General features: G+C 50.2%; 2 protein-coding genes across 5 annotated transcripts in view; both read right to left on the bottom strand.

Annotated features, from left to right (window-relative positions):
- Nucleotides 1–7,222: 7,222 nt before the first annotated feature.
- On the bottom strand, nucleotides 7,223–12,481 carry ANKRD23 (ankyrin repeat domain 23). Of its 2 annotated transcripts, none has more exons than XM_005862220.2 (9): nucleotides 12,406–12,481; nucleotides 11,162–11,308; nucleotides 10,877–11,005; nucleotides 10,112–10,243; nucleotides 9,551–9,649; nucleotides 9,369–9,467; nucleotides 9,157–9,255; nucleotides 8,747–8,845; nucleotides 7,223–8,665 (listed from the first exon to the last, which is right to left on the bottom strand). In XM_005862220.2, exons 1-9 carry the CDS (start codon nucleotides 12,430–12,432, stop codon nucleotides 8,570–8,572), a joined length of 927 nt encoding a protein of 308 aa, XP_005862282.1. In that variant the 5' UTR covers nucleotides 12,433–12,481; the 3' UTR covers nucleotides 7,223–8,569. The 2 variants fall into 2 exon arrangements, with proteins under 2 accessions (XP_005862282.1, XP_014391907.1); XM_014536421.1 differs by having other exon boundaries at nucleotides 10,112–10,231.
- Nucleotides 11,221–19,233, bottom strand: part of ANKRD39 (ankyrin repeat domain 39) — a 16,764-nt gene continuing 8,751 nt past the window's right edge. The window contains exons 3-4 of one of the 3 annotated variants that reach the window (XM_014536423.1): nucleotides 16,892–17,070; nucleotides 11,221–11,308 (exon numbers count right to left, since the gene is read on the bottom strand). In XM_014536423.1, the coding sequence (XP_014391909.1) occupies nucleotides 16,927–17,070 (144 nt within the window). In that variant the 3' untranslated portion in view covers nucleotides 11,221–11,308; nucleotides 16,892–16,926. Of the gene's footprint in view, nucleotides 11,309–16,666; nucleotides 17,071–18,120; nucleotides 18,610–19,233 lie in introns of those variants that run through there. The other 2 variants (XM_005862219.2, XM_014536422.1) reach the window with 2 other exon arrangements.

The raw sequence follows: 19,233 nt of genomic DNA, 5'->3' as shown, positions 1-19,233 counted from the left end.
ATGTCTAACCCACCAAAAATTGATATGTGTATGCACTATTCAGTTTCCTTTATTTTTCCCCAAATGGATAACCAAGTGTTCAAATCCTACATATTGAGAAGCACGTCTTTCTTCTCCTCTCTGTAATGCCATCTGTCATAAATCAGATGTCCACATATGTGTTGATTTGGTATCTTGCAACATTACTATTTTTTTTCTAATAATTTTATGGTGGCATCTTTAGGGTTTTCTATATAGTATCATGCCATCTACAAATAGGGACAGTTTGACTTCCCAGTTTGGATGCCTTTTATTTTTCTTGCCTGTTTGCTTTGGCGAGGACTTCCAATACTATGGTGAATAACAACGGTGAGGCATCTTTTCCTTATTCCTCATCTTAGAAGAAAAGCTGTCAGTTTTCCACCATTGACTGATATTGGCTGAGGGTTTGTCAGGACTGGTCCTTATTATGTGAGGTGCTTCTGTACCCCTTTTATTGAATGTTTTAATCATTAATGGATGTTGGATCTTGTCAAATGCTTTGTCTACATTTATTAATATGATCATATGACTTATTTTGTAAATTTAGTGTATTATTACATCGATCGATTTGCTTGTGTTGAACCATCCTTCTGTCCCAGGAATGAACCCTACTTGATCATAATGTATATGATCCTTTTAATGTTTTGTTTTATTTGATTTGCTAGGATTTTGTTTAGGGTTTTTGCATCTATGCTCATCAGAGATATTGGTCTGTAGTTTTCTTTTTTTGTGTTCTTGCCTGGTTTTGGTATCAGGGTAATGTTGGCTTCATAAAATGAGGAAGTTTCTCCTCCTCTTCAATTTTTTGGGAAGAATTGGAGGAGGATATTAAATATTCTCTGAGTGTTTGGGTAGAAAAGCCATCTGGTCCTGGGCTTTTGTTTTTTGGGGGAGGTGTGTTTTTTTTTTAATTGTTTTAATTTTGTTACCAGTGATTGGTCTATTTAGGTTTTCCAGTACCTTATGATTTGGTCTAGGGTGGTTATATATTTTAAAGAATTTGTCCATTTCTTCTACGTTATTGAATTTGGTGGCATATAACCTTTCATAGTATCTATCTATCTATCTATCTATCTATCTATCTATCTATCTATCTAAAACCCTAAGCAACCAGTCAACCGTTTGGTCAACCATTCGACCAGTCAACCATTTGACTGGTCGCTATGATGCACACTGACCACCAGGGGGCAGATGCTCAACGCAGGAGCTGCCCCCTGGTGGTCAGTGTGCTCCCACAGCAAGAACACTGCTCAATGAGTTTATTGAGCGCGGCGATGGCAAGCACAGCGGAGCCAGGATGAGTGGGAGCGGTGTGGTGCCCAGCCTGGGCTTGGGCTCCTCCCTGGCCGCCTGCTGCTTCTAGCACTACATCCCTCGGGGGATGTCGGACTGCCGGGGATCGGGAAACCAGCAGTCCGACATCCCCCAAGGGGTCCTGGATTGCAAGAGGGCGCAGGCCAGCTGAGGGACCCCACCAGTGCACAAATCCGTGCACCGGGCCTCTAGTATATATATAAAAACCTAAGCGACCATCCGACCATTTGACTGTCGGACTGGTAGCTATGATGCGCACTGACCACCAGGGGTCAGACTCAACACAGGAGCTGCTGAGCTGTAGTGACTTGGCAGCTGCAGTTCTCAGGTGATGCACCTGGAACCAGAGAGGAGGGAGCCCGATTCTGGGGTGCGTTGCCTGAGAACTGCCCTCGCAATTCGGGACCCCTCGGGGGATGTCGGAGAGCCAGTTTTGGCCCGATCCCTGCAGGCCAGGCCGATGGACCCCACTGGTGCATGAATTCGTGCACTGGGCCTCTAGTTCTTGTATAATACTTGTATTTCTGTTGTGTTCATTGTAACATCTCTTTCATTTAGGATTTTATTGAGTCTTTTCTCTCTTTTCCATAATTTAGCCAGAAGTTTGACAATTTTATTCTATTTCTTTTTGTTCTCTATTTCATTTATTTTCACTCTGATTTTTATTTCCTTCCTTCTGACTGTGCTTTTCTTTTTTTTAAATTCTTTAAGGTTTAATGTTAGATTATTTGAGTTTTTTTCATGTTTCTTGAGATAGGCCTGTAATGCTATAATCTTCCCTTTTAGAGCCACTTTGCTGCATCCCAAATATTTTGGTGTGTTATATTGTCATTTTCATTTGTCTCTTAGGTATCTTTTTTTACCAAAAATATATATTTTTATTAATTTCAGAGAGGAAGGGAGAGGGAGAAAGAAACATCAGTGATGAGAGTCATTGATCAGCTGTCTCCTGCACACTCCACAGTAGGGATCGAGCCCACAACCCAGGCATGTGCCCTGACAGAATGGAACTGTGACCTCCTGGTTCATAGATTGACACTCAACCACTGAGCCTCACTGGCTGGGCTGGGTGCATATATATTGATCAGTGTTAATTCCTAATTAATTGTCTCCTTTATCATTATACTATCTATTTTTGGTCTCTAATAACCTGTTTGTTTGTTAATCCTCACCCAAGGATATTTTTCCATTGATTTAGAGAAAGAGCGGAAGGGAGGGGGAGAGTGAGAGAGAGAGAAACATGGATGTGAGAGACACATTGATTGGTTGCCTCCCGTACTTTCCCCGACCGGGGCTAGGGATCAAGCCTGCAACCGAGGTACGAGGTACATGCCTTTGACCAGAATTGAACCCACGACCCTTCAGTTCATGGGTTGATGCTCTACTGAGCCAAACTGGCTAGAGCTCTAATAACTTTTTTATCTTGAAATCTATTTTGTTTGATGTAAGTACAGCTACACCCACTTTGGATGCCATTGCTTGGAGTATCAAGGGTCTCCTGAAGGCAACATAGAGTTGGGTCTTGTTTTTAATCCATTCTGATACTCTGTGCCTTTTGATTGGTGAGTTCAGTGCATTTACATTTGGGATGATTGCTGATTTGTGAGGACTTAACTACAGCCATTTATCTTGTGTCTTCTGTCTGCTATTTTAGCTTGGTAGTTTTCGTGTCTCAGCTCTGGAGCTTTGTTTTGTGGTTACCGTTGGGTTTATGTAAAATGAAAGTTCCACGCTTACCCTATTCCTTCTGATTGTGGCTCCACTCACCTGTGTAAGTTCCGTTGTCCTCCTCTATGGTTTTGTTGTCACAAAGCATCCCTTTTTTTAAAATATATTTTATTGATTTTTTACAGAGAGGAAGGGAGAGAGATAGAGAGTTAGAAACATCGATGAGAGAGAAACATCGATCAGCTGCCTCCTGCACATCTCCTACTGGGGATGTGCCCGCAACCCAGGTACATGCCCTTGACCGGAATCGAACCTGGGACCTTTCAGTCCGCAGGCCGACGCTCTATCCACTGAGCCAAACCGGTTTCGGCAAAAGCATCCCTTTTTATGATGCGCTCATTTCCAAATTGCAGTTATAGTCTCTCTTTCAAGTACCCTTTCCCCTTTAACCTTTATGTCATATTTGTTTAATACTATATTCTAAAATAGAGTTGCAGTTTCTTCTGTCTATCCATTTTTCTTCTTATTCAGAAGTTTTTATTGATTGATTTTAGAGAGAGAGAAAGGGAGAGAGAGAAAGAAACATAGATTTGTTGTTCCACTTATATATGCTCATTGGCTGACTCTCTGACTGGAATTGAACCCGCCACCTTGGCATATTGGCATATCAAGATGACGCTCTAACCAACTGAGCTACCTGACCAGGGCTCAACAGTTTTTATATGAAATTCCAGAAGAGGCAAAAGTAGCCTCTAGTGCCTGGCCGGCGTAGCTCAGTGGTTGGTGACCTAGGAGGTCACGGTTCCATTCCTGGTCAGGGCACATGCCTGAGTTGCAGGCTCGATGCCCAGTAGGGGGCTTGCAGGAGGCAGCTGATCAATGATATTCTCTCACCATTAATGTTCCTCTCCCTCCCCCTCCCCCTCCCCACCTCCCCTCTCCCTCACCTGAATTCAATACAAATACAGTTTTTTTAAAAAAAGAGTAACCTATAGTGTCAGGAAACAAGCCCCAGCTGGGGCCTGAGGGCTGGTGGGTGATTGACTGCAAAGGGGTGTGGGAGAGCATTTTGGAAGATGTTCTGTTTTTTTGTTGTTTTTGTTTTGTGGTTGTAATTACATGGGAATATACATTTGTCAAAACTCGTGCATTCTGAAAATGAGTGCATTGTAACCGCATGCAAATTATACCTCAACTAAGTTGTTGTGTTTTTTTTTTGTAAGAGTACATTTACTGGGTAACTTGCAGAGGTAGAAAAATTAATTCCTAGAAGAAATGGGCTTAAGAAACAATTATAGAGGTAAAGGCAGGGCCGGTGGAGCTTGGGAGTGAGGAACTAATGGTAACGTGCGGGGCGGGAGCGGGGGAGGGGGAAGGTGGCAGGGAGGCACCGGTGTGCTGCTCCCAGAAGGGAGAGCCAGTGCAGTGGATTTGTAACAGGATAGAAAGGCAGCAAGGGCAGAATATTCACATTAAAGACAACATGAGCTCTGTTCGCTTCTTGAATTTGAGGGTCCAGCCCTTTGATAGGTTTGGTGAGTTCTCCTCAGTTATTTGGTTGAATCAGCCTGTTCCCTCTGCTCGTCTCTTCTCTGGCATTCCCAGTGTCCTTGTCTCTCTCTAATGGAGGCAGGGGGTTCTCGTCGGGTTCTTTCATTGTTTTACACTCTCAGTTCTCTTCCACCTGAGTCATTTCTAGATTTCTATCTTTGAGCTCCCCAATTCTGTCTTCCTTGTGGTCTGCTCTTTCCCATCTTTCTAGTTCATTCTTCAGCTCCAGAATTTCTGTTTTGTTTCTTTTTATAGTTTCAATCTCTCTGATAAAGTTCTTTCATTTGTAGATTTTATTCCTTGGCTCATTGAACTGCCTGAGTTTTTTCATAATTGCAATCTTGAATTCTGTCATTTAAATTATAGTCTTCAATTGTCTTGGAGTTTGTTTCTAGAGACTTTTCTTTCTGAGCTACCTTGTCACTGTGGTTATTCATGGTGCTTGATGGGTTGTTCTCTGCCTGGGCACTCGAGTCAGTGCCCAGGTACTGTTTTGTTCACAATTCTGCAGGTCAATAAGTATAGGTCTTTCTCTTGTTTTCCACTAGATGGTGCTATATTGCAAGTTTTCGTTTTCTCTTACCTGCTCTACTGGCACCTGGGACCTCAGGGCAGTGTTGCCTGTCATGGAAAATCCCCCGTGTTTCCCAAGGAGTTTGGTGTCCCCTCCGTGTCTGGGTTTCCTCAGTCTCGGTACCATCCTGTGATGGGCCATTGGGCTCCGGGCCTGTGAGTCCCCAGTGCTGCCTCTTTGTAACCAGAGGCTGCCATCTGAGGTGTCTCCACACCAGGTTCCACCATGATGGGTGGTAAGGGTGGGGGGGAGGCGGGTTCACAAGTCTGAAGTTTTGCCTTCTTGCTAGTAATGGTGACCACCGGTCTGCTGCAGCCGAGACACTGCTGTGCCAGGTCGCAGCCCAGGTTAGCTGCAGTGGGAGCCTGCTGCTCAGGCGGGAATGTCACTTGGGCCCATTCCACCCTTTGGGCTGCCCCTGGCTCCTCCACTCCCCCGTGAGCTGGGCTGCAGCAGGTGGGGGCAGGGCAGGTTTGAGTGTCTGCGGCTGCCACATGGCTGTACCTCATCTCCCCCGTCACCCACTCGGGCGGCAGTGTGGCCTCTGCCCTCTGCTGTTGCGTGAGGGGAGCGTCCTGCCTCCCCTGCTCGCTGTGGGACACCCACCCTCAGTGTCTCGTGTGCGGATCTCAGGTGTTGACATTGACCAGGAATCCTTTTTTGTTACTTGTCTGCCTGGTAACTTTTTTTTTAGCCTATAGATGTCCAGTTGCTCCAGCACCTTTGTCTCTTCCTTCATGAATTAACCATTTGTGCACCATAAGTGCCTATCGACTCAAGCAGCGGACCTTTTTAAATTAAATTCAAAATACCATGGCAGTTAACTGGTTAAACCTTGCATCTTTGTAGAAAATCACTTGGGCATATTGTGCCTATTTCTGGATTGTGTATTCTGTACTATTGGTCTGTGTGTCTATCAATACCACACTGTGATTCCTGAAACTGCACACAGGCACACCTCATTTTATTGCGCTTCACCTTATTGCTCTCCACAGGTGCTGCATGGCCTACAAATGGAAGGCAAGACCTTCCACCAGCAAGATTACAATTTACTTTACTGCAGTGGTGTGGAACCAACCCTTTGCTATCTCCGATGTATGCCTGTAATGAGTTCTGAAACCTGGTAGACTCCTTCCACTTTATTCTTTTTCAAAATTGTTTTAGCTATAAGTTTAAAAATAATCTTATCTACCTCTATAAAATATCTTACTGGGGTTTTGGCAGGAACTGCATTAAATCTGTATATCAATTTGGGGAGAATTGAAATCGTTGCTGTGTTGCATCTCGTAGTCCATGAACACCGTAAGTCTCCATTTAACTCTTGGTTGGTTTCATTCATTAGTGTTTTGTAGCTTTTGGCATATAAGTCCTTATGTATTTTGTTATATTTACAATTAAGTACTTTATTTTTAGAAGCAATTGTAAATGGTACTTTGTTTTATCCTCACCAAGGATATGGTTTATTGATTTTATTTTTTAATCCTCACCTGAGGACATACTTATTGATTTTAGAGAGAGGGGAAGAGAGAAATATTGATTGGTTGCCTCCTGTATGCGTCCCGACTAGGAATGAAAACTGCAACCTAGGTAGGTGCCCTGACCGGGAATCGAACTGTACCCTTTGGGTGTATAGGACACGCCAACCAACCGGCCACCGGCCAGGACAGTACTTTGTTTTTCATTGTGGTGATCACATGGTCATTGTTAATATGTGGAAATAGGTTTTTGTATGTTTACCTTATATCCTGAGATCTTGCTGAACTCTTATTCTAGGTGGTTTTGTGGGTTCTTTAGGATTTCCTGCGTGGACCAGTGTGTGGTCTGCATGACAACGCTAACACCTGGGTCCCACCCAGGGACTCTGATTGAGTTGTCTGGATATTGGGACTTCTAAAGCTTTCCCTGTGATTCTAATAAGCAGCCAAAGGCTGAGAACCACTGCTTTTTGAACTTGTCCATCCATGAGTAGAGATGCCTTGAGCGTGAGGGCCAAGGGCCCAGACTGCCCAGTGTGCAGTCCGCTGCGGCGTGTTAACAGGCTGGCCCTGGGCCTGACGGCCTCGCTGCTTCCAGCCCAGCACACACGAGACCGGGTGGATGACCAGCCCATTTTAATGAACAGATTGACGCGTATAAAAAGGTACTGTTGTCGGTCACTTAAGTGTCCCCGTTTTCTGGGTGGGGAGTCGTCTTCTCCATGGACTAGAGCCCTGCTCCTCCCGTGGCCCAGCATCTGGCGAGTGCTGCTCTGTCCCCCAGGGCAGGGGCCGCCAAGGGGAGGGAAGGTGTGGGCTCTAGTCGGCTTTTTCACACAATAAGAAGAGCCTTGGTCTTGGCCTGAGAAGGCCACCAGCTTAGACAGAAGTAACTGCTTGGCACAGTGCCTGCCCAGGTGCCGCACATGTGGGAGGGAGGCCGGCCCTTCACCTTGGAGCTGCCCCTCGGCCTACAGCTCTCGGGTCAGGGCTGAGCTCCTCAAGGCTCATTTCCTGGCACTGAAGACCCAGCCCTGCCAGGAGCACGTCCACACCAGCACAACTGGAAGTGCCAGGGACAGCGGAAGGGGAGGGTCCATTGGGAGAGTGTGTGGAGTTGAGCCCTAAACGTGCGCCAGCCGGCCGCGGGGGCAGGTGTGTGCCTCTGCTCCCTTCACGGCGGTGCTCAGAACCTCGGTGCCCTGCGGAGGTGGCAGAGGCGACAGCTGCAGGGTACGTATAAGAGCTCCAGTGCCAGGGCGGCATTAGCACCTGAGGCAAAGGAGGGTTACGGGCCACCGCCCCAAAAGCTGAGTGGGCCACAAGCAACCCCAGCACCCAGGCGCTTCACCGTCACCAGGAGAGCTACCAGCTGACCCCTGCAGAGCAGCGGGCAGGCCTGACCGCAGCCTTTAGACAGTGGGCGCAGGTTCTCTCAGTACTGGCTCCAGCTCCTCAGTCTTAGGGCTCCTGTGGCAGACAGGTTGGCACTGGACTTCTGCGGTGGGGCCTCAGACCTGCTGAGCAGCCCCGTCCAGACCCGACACCAGAGCCACTGCAGTCACCTGCTGACAGGAGCGGAGTTGCTGAGACCCACCCACGGGCACTGGCCAGCTGCGAAATTGCCACCCGGCAGGAAACGCCTGTGGAAGGGAGGGGCACGAGCAGTCTCCTCGGAGGCTCCCTGGCACCGGGGAGCCTAGCGCAGCCCTGGGAGCTGGAGGCTGAGCTTCCTCGGCTCGTGGCCGTCCCGAGCTCCCAGCTCCACTGTCCCTTGTCTGGGCCCTCAGGGTTCTGCTTCAGCCCTTCCTGGCTTGGGCCCGCAGGGGGCAGCTGCTCCATCTACCTGCGGGCCGGGCTCTGAGCTGACACGACTGCCTGCCCTGGAGGCCTGAAGTCAGCACCACAGACACGTGAGGGGCAGGAGAACGGGGTGGAATGGTGGCGGAGCGGCGGGCGGCTGTCGTCAGCACCGGCTGCGGGGATGCCCCTGATAGGCCTGCAGGGCCTCCCGGATGGCCCGCTGCCAGTCTCGGGCCAGCTGCACAGGGGTCGCTGAAGCCTGGGAACAAGGTGGCTGGGTCAGTCCTTTCCTCTTAGCGCCCCCACCTGCCTTCCTGGTGCGGGGCCTGCTGGGACTCACCTGGTTCCGCACGCCCAGCTGGGCTCCGTAGAGTAGCAGCATCTTCATGGCTCTGTGGTGGCCGTGCCGCACAGCCTCGTGTAGAGCTGTGTCTCCTTCCTGTCGAGCAGGGGGACATGGGTGCTCTCCCCGACAGGAACGCATCTCCTAGACTCTCAGGGACCCCGCTAGATGTGCAACCAGGGGAGCAGTGGGCAGCAGCAGCTCTTACTTGACTCACCCCCCGAATCTGTCCCCAAGGTCCTCTGCTCTCTGACTTCCCAGAGCGCTAGAGCAGCCCCACCTCGGCGCTCCCCTGTTGCTTCTACCCTAAGCCCTCGTTCCACTGTCCCCAGCTTTAATGAACGTATCCTCAAAAAAGGGGACATCCTCTTGCCCCTGAGCCGGAGCTGCCCCAAACAAGCGCCTACCTTGTCTTGCGCGTCAATGTGGGCCCCGCACGCGATGAGGTGCTCCAGGCACTCACAGTGCCCCGTGCGCACGGCCACGTGCAGGGGGGTGCTCCAGATCTAAGGGCACGAGGGACAGTGTCACTCCTGAGGGGCAGGCTTCGCCCCACCCCAGGGCTGTGCTTCCTCCAGGAAGTCAGCTCCCAACAGGCTGCCCTCTGGCATGCCCTCACCTTGTCCCGTGCGTTGACCTGGGCTCCGTGGTTAAGCAGCTGCTTGAGGATGTCCAGGTGTCCTCCACGGCAGGCCCAGAACACAGGTGTCCTGTCCAGCTGCAAAACAAAAGCACTGAAGTCTGAGGCACCGCACGCCGGCCCAGCCTCTGCCGGGAGGGGGAGCCTTCCCCGATTCTCACCAAGTCACGCGTGTCCACAGCGGCCCCTGCCTCCAACAGCTTGTTCACAAGCTGGCTATGGCCCTTCAGGCAGGCCCAGTGCAAGGCCCTGCGGTGGAGCTGGCGGTGGAGATGGGAGGGGAAGCTGGGGGAACAGGGCCACCTCTAGAGGTCCCACCCCCACCCTCACCCCCATTCCCAGAGTTGGTGCCCTGAAAAGAGAGCTACCTGCTCCTTAATCATGCAAAGAGCCCCTCCCTCCCGGCTCAGGGGCCCCTGGGATTTGTGTCCCATACAGAAACGCCTGTGGCTCCCTAGGCTGGACTGGAGCACCCGAAGGGGAAGCTGGGGGAACAGGGCCACCTCTAGAGGTCCCACCCCCACCCTCACCCCCATTCCCAGAGTTGGTGCCCTGAAAAGAGAGCTACCTGCTCCTTAATCATGCAAAGAGCCCCTCCCTCCCGGCTCAGGGGCCCCTGGGATTTGTGTCCCATACAGAAACGCCTGTGGCTCCCTAGGCTGGACTGGAGGCCCCGGCACTCCTGCAGCTGCTGAGCTGCTCCGATTCGCCTCCCTCGCTACCTTGTCGTGGGCATTGGGGTCCCCTCCGTCCGCCAGGTACTTGTCAATCAGGGCCTCCTGGTTCTCAGCCGCTGCCTTCAGGAACGCCTCGAGGTCCACGGGCCCTGGCTGGGCCTGGGGCTGGGCCTGGGGCTGGTAAGTTAGGGCCGAGAGCAAGTCAATCGCACACTGCAGGCTGCAGGGACGCCACCGCTTCACTGGTCACACCAAGTGGTCCCCACAGAGGCACTTGGCTTGTACAAATGACAGGTTTTCAAAAACTTCATCTCAGTAGATTCTGGCCAGATAGCTGGTGGGGTGGGGGTTATGGGTTGACTTGTGCCCCCCACCCCCAGTTCATATGTTGGAAGTCCTGACCCCCAGAACCTCAGATGTGACCTTATCTGTAACCATCACTGCAGCTGTCGTGCAGGTGAGGGCACAGGGCGCAGGTGGGCCCTAAGCCAGTGTACCTGGTGTCCTTACAGAAAGGGGACATTGGGAGCAGAGCCATGCACAGGGAGAAGGCCATGTGGATCTGAGGCGGATGTCGGGTGATGTGGCCACAAGCAAGGGAACAGCACGATGACCGCAGCCCCCAGGGGCTTGAGGGGCAGACCCGGCCTCCCCCTGACCTCAGACTCCAGCAGCCCCGGGGCCAGAGCACAGGCAGGGCTCCCACTCAGGCGTGGCTGGCAGTGCCCCTCTTCCCCAAGCCCTCCCGCAGGTGCGGAAGCTCTTCCTCAGAACTCAAGCCTTACTCCCCGCATCCGACTTCTCACCCACCTTAACCACGGGCTCAGGTGCCCTGGGGGGGACTCTGCGTTTCAATCGCTTTTCTCTTCGTCTCTGAACCAAGTTTTCCAAGTCAGCCAGATTCTCCAGATTAATTCTGGAACTCTTAAATCTCTCAAGCTGGGGCAGAAGACAAAAGACCATGCCAGCCATCAGCCAGGGGGCGGGCTTCTTGTTCTCATCAGGCCTCTCCCGCCGCCCACCGCAGAAACACCAGCGCCCCCACTGCCAGCACGCCCGCTCGCCAGGCCCTCCCGGCTCACCCGCCTCACTCACTCTCCTCCTCTTCTCCTCTTCCAGCCTCTGCCTCTCCTGGGCCACAGCCTCATGGGGTCCCAGCCTCCAGTCTCCTGGCCAGCCTCCAGGATCAGGAATTCCATGTCCACATCCCAACACTTTCCTTCCTTCTCTTTCTCCACTTACCTGTAGGGACAGGGAACGGATGAAGAAGACAATTAGGAGCCGTCCTTAGAGAGCCCCGCTGTGCAGTGGGGGGTCCGACAAGAGCTCACCCTTTTCAAAACTCTCGATGCAGGGTTGCTGCTGGCTCTCACCAACTCCGCCTGCCCTGCCCTGCCCTGCCAGCAAGGGCACGGGATGGGATGTGACCCCGTCTATTTATACTGCTGGGCTTGTGTCCAGGGGAGCTGGAGCACATGACACCTCAGCTTCCCTTGCATTCCTATTAGATCACGCCATACTGCCAGCCGACCCCGAGCTCAGGGCACAGGAGATGCCTCTGGGGGTGGGGGTGGGGGGAAGCTTGAATTCCTGGGTTCCAGTCTTTGCTCCTCACAAAGCTGCTTCTTCATCAGTAAAAGGGTGTAGAACTAGCACTCAGCTCAGCTTTGCTGGGGCAGAGCCCCCACACAGTGCTCCGCCCTGCCCGCCTGGCCCACCCCAGGCATCAGGAGCTGGGCGCACCGAGGACCGAGCGTGTAGAAGGGAGAGGCTGGAATGGCAGGACGGCTGGGCCTGGGGCTTCTGGGGCTCCCAGCCACAGGGAACTGTATTCCCTTTCAAAGCAAATGCTGGCCACCTAACACGTCTGGGGCCCGCTGGGCACTGTGGTACCAAAATGTGTCCTAAAGTGCCACTGGCGCTGCCGTTTCTCTCACAGCCCAGGGAACTAGAGAGCACCCTCCTCCCTCCCCACTGAGGCAGCCGGCCTCCGGCCCGTTTCCAGAGCAGTGGATGTCCACCAGCTGAGCTCAACCAAGACCCGGCTACAGTGGTGTTTTCCAAGACAACCTGCCATTTCCTGTTCCTCTTTAGCCATCACCATCCCTGTCCAGGGCAAAACTCACTCCCCTCTAGGATTTTCACGTCACTGCTTCCCTCTCTTGCTCCCTCACCACCCACAGGAGAACCAGCACACAGACCAGGGAACTGCCCGTTTCGGCTCTGAAAGCCCCATCCTCAGACCACAGCAGCAGCTGCTGCCTCCTCATTTTGCTGAAAAGGTCTGGGGGTACCCAGATGACTGGCTGCCCTCCTGCCCCTCTTTCCCACGTCCTTACCAACTGCTGCACGCTGATGACATCCATGGTCCCCCCGCTCTCCAAACCCCCAGTGAGAAGAGCTAAGCTGCCAGCCCTTTTATAGGCGAGCTGTCCCCTGGGGGCAGGCAGGGCGGGGCAGTGGCTTGCACCTGAGCCAGATGACTCTGTGGCTCTGTAATGCCCACCAAAATACCAGGGTGGGCCTGTAGCCGTGCAGGCAGGCAGGGGGAGCTGCTCTGAGCTGAGTCAGGTGCATCCTCGGATACCCACTGCCCTGCACCTGTGCCACCCCTACACCCACTCCGGAGCAATTCCACATAGACACATGTCCTAGGGTGCCTGGGCCACTGGCCCGGATTCAGGGGGAAAGAGCTCCCACTTTCCTAAGTCCAGGCGCCACTTACAAAAAAGGGTCAAGTGTGAGCCCCCACACTGCTGTAGGTCCGGCCGCCTGAGACCCTGAAAGGCCCAGCCCTACTGCCCTTGCGAAAGGCCAGAGTCCTAGAGGGCCTGGGAACCCCCATGGCACCAACAGGAAGAAATCGGGCGGCAAGGGGTCTCCCAGTGCCAAGGCTGCCGCCACTCTTGGTGGCTTCCCCCAAGGTGCCCTTACTTCTCCCTCTCCATGGGGGCCAAGTCCAGCCTGTTGCCAGCACCTCAGCCCTGGGAGACCCAGGCCCCACATGCAGGTCCCTACCAGACGCTCTCCTGGAGTGGGACATGGCTTTCCATGGGGAAGGCGAGACTGACATCGCTCCAGGTCCAAGTACATAACGTTAACCGCTAATCCAGTCGCAAAGCAACCTGTCACCAGCCACAAAATCAAAGTTCCTAATAGTCCCTAAATGCCAGCATGCCCTTCAACCAGCCGGGCAAAAAACTCTGCCTTGACCTTTGAGAGGAAACCTGATAGCCAGTAAATAAGACTCCAGAATGGGAGTAACATGAGCAGAGATGACCAAATGAGAGGGAGGGGGATTTCGGGTCAAGGACAGCCCAGGCACCTCAGGGCTGCCAAGGTCCTACCCATGGCTGGCTGGCTAATTTGTAAGTTCTTGCCAGTTCTGAGACCAGATTTTTAAAAAAACAGTTACATCTTTTTTTAAAAAGTATGTTTTTATTGATTTTACAGAAAGCAAGGGGGAGGGATAGAGAGATAGAAACATCTATGAGAGAGGAATATCATTAATTAGCTGCCTCCTGCACACCCCCACAGGGGATCAAGCCCGCAACCCGTGCGTGTGCCCTGACCAGGAATCGAACCCTGACCTCCTGGTTCACGGGTGGATGCTCAACCACTGAGCCACACTGGCTGGGCTGAGACCAGATTTTTAAGAAAATCTGTATGCTTCAGGGTGTTCTGTCAAAGGTGCTTTCTTGTCTTTCCTTATGAGGAGGGAAAGGGTTACCTAGACCTGAGTGAGGGTGGACAGACAAGAAAAAGTTAGATTTGAGCTCAGGGCTGCACTGCCAGCCACCTACTCACACTCCTCTCCCTCGATATTTCCGATGGGTTTCACCTGAAACTCAGCGGAAAACTAGTTTCTTCCACATGAAACTAACTGGCTTATTAAAAAAAAATTACTCCTTGCCCTAACTGGTTTGGCTCAGTGGATAGAGTATCAGCCTGTGGACTCCAGGGTCCCAGGTTCGATTCCAGTCAAGGGCATGTACCTTGGTTGCGGGCACATACCCAGTAGGGAGTGTGCAGGAGGCAGCTGATCGATGTTTCTCTCTCATCGATTTTTCTAACTCTCTACCCCTCTCCCTTCCTCTCTGTAAAAAAACCAATAAAATATATTTTAAAAAAAAATTACTCCTTGTAAAAAAATCCACACATAACAAATAAAGCTCAAAAAGCGCCCTTTACTAACCACGTGGCCCTAGGGAACCATGGTCACCTGTTGCTATACTTGCTCTGACTTCGTTCCTGCAATTTTGTGTATGTACATACATGTTTCTACAGACATGTGTTAAGAGGCACATACTGTGATTACAACTCAGCACGCTTCCCACATTAGCATACTCCATTCCACTGCACTGCACTCAAATGGCATGTGGACCAGAAGGTAACCATTTCCCTATCGGGTTGTCTTTTTTTTTTTTTAATATTACACCCCAGGCTCAAATGTGTGAATACCTCCGTAAATAGGCGTCTTTGTAGATTGAATATTCTTCTACGTAGCTACAGGGAAACCAAATTATTGGCCCATTTAACAAAATTTTTAAAAATGTTTTTCTTGATTTCAGAGGACAGGAGAGGGAGAGAGCGAAACATCAATGAGAGAATCATTGATCAGTTGCCTCCTGCATGCCCCCTATTGACCCGGAAGCGAACCCTGATCTTCTGCTTCATGGGTCAATGCTCAACCACTGAACCACACTGGCCAGGCTGTTCATTTAATCAGTGGTTCTCAACCTTCCTAATGCCGCGACCCTTTAATACAGTTCCTCATGTTGTGGTGACCCCCAACCATAAAATTATTTTCGTTGCTACTTCATAACTGTAATTTTGCTACTGTTATGAATCGTAATGCAAATATCTGATATGCAGGATGTATTTTCAGTTACAAATTGAACATAATTAAAGCATAGTGATTAATCACAAAAATAATATGTAATTATATATGTGTTTTCCCATGGTCTTAGGCGACCCCTGTGAAAGGGTCGTTCGACCCCCAAAGGGGTTGCGACCCACAAGTTGAAAACCGCTGATTTAAATTTTTTAAAAAAATATATTTTATTGATTTTTTTACAGAGAGGAAGGGAGAGAGACAGAGAGTTAGAAACATCGATGAGAGAGAAACATGGATCAGCCGCCTCCTGCACATCACCCATTGGGGATGTGCCCGCAACCCAGGTACATGGCCTTGACCAGAATCGAACCCGGGACCCTTCAGTCCGCAGGCCAACGCTCTATCCACTGAGCCAAACCGGTTTCGGCTGCTGATTTAAATTTTAATAGATATTGCCAAATTGCCATCTATAGTGGCTGTTATCAATCTATGAACAGATGCCAACAAAGTTAAGACAAATGACAATATGAAAGGAAAAAATATATACATCCAAAACAGAGTCAATATCCAGAAGCCATAAACAACTCCTATCCTTTATCCTTTATAATAAAAGGCTAATATGCAAATCGACCCAATGGCGGAATGACCGGTCGCTATGATGCACACTGACCACCAGGGGGCAGATGCTCAACTCAGGAGCTGGGCTCACGGCTGGCGAGCACAGTGGCGGTGGCAGGAGCCTCTCCTGCCTCTGCGGCAGTCAGACATCCCCCAAGGGCTCCTGGACTGTGAGAGGGTGCAGGCCGGGCTGAGGGACCCCCACCCCCAACTGCACTAATTTTGTGCACCGGGCCTCTAGTCCATATATATCTATATCTATATCTATATCTATATCTATATCTATGCCCAGCAACTGGAACAGCAGAACAAATGGTGGCTATGACGTGCACTGCAGCAGCCAACCGGCCTGATCTGGGCCCCGATCAGGCCTCCCCCGCAGCCAGCCCAGCCCACAATCGGCCAACACTCTGATTGGGGCCGGGGTCAGCCAGCCAACTGCCCGTGGCACCTCCCCTCTGCTGGCCTGATGGGCTCATCGGGGCGGGCTGGCCGGACCCCACCTGTGCACGAATTTGTGCACCAGGCCTCTAGTGAGTCAATAAAAACAAATTTTTTAATGAGCAAAGGATGTGGACAGGAAGTTCACAGAAGACAGGTGTCAACCTCACTAGTAATCAACAATTCAAAATAATAGCAACAGCACTTTTAAATCTATCATATTATTGAAATGCATGAAATTATGGTATAAAAACATGCTGATCAGGTTTTGAGGAAGGGTGTGCTCTAATACACTGCTTGCAACATGCCAGGCACTCTCTCCAGTGCTCCCCATACATTCAAATACCAAATCCCCAGTGCCTTTGAGGCAGGTCCTAAAATCATCCTCATCTCACAGATGAAGTGACATTTACCAAGATACCTCAGATAGCAAGAAGCTTTTGTTACATATTCTGTAGTTTCTTCTAATACTTACTTGCAAAGTTTTGTGTTTTTCAATTTAGGTCTTTTATTTAAGTTTTTTGTTATTTATTGATTTTAGGAAGAGAGAAACGTTTGTTGTTGTTCCACTTATTTATGCATTCATTGATTGATTCTTATATGTGCCCTGATGGGGAATTGAACCCACAACCTTGGAGTATCAAACCAACTGAGCTACCTCGCAACGTACAATTTAGGTACTTGAAATTTAATCTGGGCATAGGTGAGGTAAGGATATAACTTTATTTTTTCCAAATGGATAGATGTTTCCACGTGAACTAATTTAGAATAGGGTCATCTGTCCAGGCTTAAGCACTTGCAGCCCCCCAAATCTACTCCGTCACTCCAGGGGCCAAAATCAGGCTCTTCCTGGGTCTTCGGGCCTCACTTTCCCACCCTGCAGCATAGATGCTGACCAAAGCTGGGGCTTGGAGACCTAGTCTATGTACCCTTGCACGGCAGCCTGAGACAGAAGGGTGGTGATTCAACTGGCCAGCAGGTCCCGCAGTTCACTGTTGTGGGGCAGCAGGTCACATGCTAGTCGTGCCTTCCGATCTCGGACGGCCTTCAGGGCTGGGCTGTGTTGCAACAGAAGGGAGCAGATATCCACGTGACCATTCTCAGCAGCCTGTGGAGAGAACAGCCTGAATCAAAAGTCACACCTCACTGGGCCCTGCTCTTGCGCTACTTCTGGGGGTCTCTTGGTCCTCGTGGAAATGGAGACACTGGATGTTTGGGTTGGCTTCGCCTAACTCCTACCCACTCCCACGACAGGCACTCAGATGGGCGGAGTACTCTAGGGCCAGCCTGGCAGTTAGCTTGAGTTTTTGGTTCTCGTGGTCTTTGGCTCAGTGGCCATTCTTCCTTGTCCAGGCTGCACAATGAAGACAAGTACAGAACCCTGGGTCTCTAAGTGTCTTTTACAAACATTCTGATCATCTAGAGGGTGCTGGGCACCATGAGCACAAGAGACATCAGACATGGTCTCTGCCTCTTGGGACTTTCAGATGAGCAGAGGAAAACGGGCCCAGGTCCCCAGCTTTCTCCTCTCCTCCTCTGAGACAGATGATCCCAATCTGGATGTCAATTTCTAATTTATTTCCAAAAAATAGCAGTTAAGTGATTTACATAAATTATCTTATTTCACTTCCACAGTAACTATCAGAAGTAGGAACTATCATTATTCCCATTTTATAAACGAAGAAACTGAGGCTTATAAAAGTTAAGTGACTTACCTAAGGTCACAGAGCTAATGTGGCAGCCTGGGGATTCTAAGCAGGTCTGTCTGACCTCAAAGTCTGAACTCTTAACAACTGTCATACTACTATACTCCCTACTCCTCCCAACAGACAAACTGATGGAATACAGGGACTTTTGAGAGGTATCAAAATTAGTATTAGTAGCAACCATCATCTCAAATTTGAACCCAACTCTTTTTTAGCAGGTCCTTTTGATGAGTATAGACCAGCCCTGGGCAAATTACGGCCCGTGGGCCAGATCCGCCCGTTTGAAATGAATAAAACTAAAAAAAAAAAAGACCGCACCCTTTTATGTAATGATGTTTACTTTGAATTTATATTAGTTCACACAAACACTCCATCCATGCTTTTGTTCCGGCCCTCCGGTCCAGTTTAAGAACCCATTGTGGCCCTCGAGTCAAAAAGTTTGCCCACCCCTGGTACAGACCCAGGTTCTTAATTCTGTTGCCTCATTTCAGGCAGTGGTATGTTGTGAACAATTGTGAGATGCATTTCAAGTAATTTTTTTTAACAACAACAAAAAGTACCAATGTTTGCAAGTAGTTTATTTTTTTAAAAAAGAAAGTGAGGTCCAAGATGGCGGTGGTGTCAGGGGACACTGAACTCACCCCTCCATGAGCCACTGAAATATATGCCCACATATAGAGAGAGCCATTCCTCCAAGAGACCACTGGGAGCGACTGAGCGCTTCTGCACAATAAATGTCCGAGAGGAACTGCACAGAGAAGGCTGGGGAACCGTGGGAGCCTCCAAGACTGGTGGGAATTCCCTGGGTGCCAGTGAACACCCTTGCTTATGTTCCCCTCCACCTCCATAGGGCAGGTAGCAGCTCTATCCAGGGGCTCTGACCTCCACACAAGGTTCCTGCAGTGCTTTTCCAGCCGTACCACCCAGAGCCCATTCCAGCTCTGAACGAAGGGAGAAAACAGGATCAATAGGGCATTACCACACGCAGCTGGCTCCAATGGCCTGCCAAACGACCCAGCACACAAAGCCACAAGGCCACTTTTTCTTTTTTAATTTATTTTTATTTTTATTGATTTTAGAGAGGAAGGGAGAGGGAGAGAGAGATAGAAACATCAATGATGAGAGAGAATCATTGATCAGCTGCCTCCTGCACGCCCCCCTCCCCCACTGGGGATCGAACCTGCAACCTCGGGCATGTGTCCTTGACCAGAATAGAACCTGGGACCCTTCAGTCCACAGCCCAACACTCTATCCACTGAGCCAAACCAGCTAGGGCAACACAAGGCCACTTTTTCAAGACTGGAAAAGATAGCTATTTGTCTAGTTATATAAACTAGAATGTCAAACAAAATGAGAAAATGAAGGAATATCTCTCAAGGGAAGGAACAAGAAATATCCCCAGAAAAGAATCTTATTGAAACAAAGATAAGTAATTTATCCGATAAAGAATTCAAAGAGCCCTGACCAGTTTGGCTCAGTGGATAGAGCGTCGGCCTGCGGACTGAAGGGTCCCAGGTTCGATTCCGGTCAAGGGCATGTACCTTGGTTGCAGGCACATCCCCAGG

The sequence above is a fragment of the Myotis brandtii genome, unplaced genomic scaffold, assembly GCF_000412655.1.
Source record: "Myotis brandtii unplaced genomic scaffold, ASM41265v1 scaffold1612, whole genome shotgun sequence".
Lineage (NCBI taxonomy): Eukaryota > Metazoa > Chordata > Mammalia > Chiroptera > Vespertilionidae > Myotis > Myotis brandtii.
Note: the sequence above shows the minus strand (reverse complement) of the source record. Positions and strands in the feature narration are given on the sequence as shown.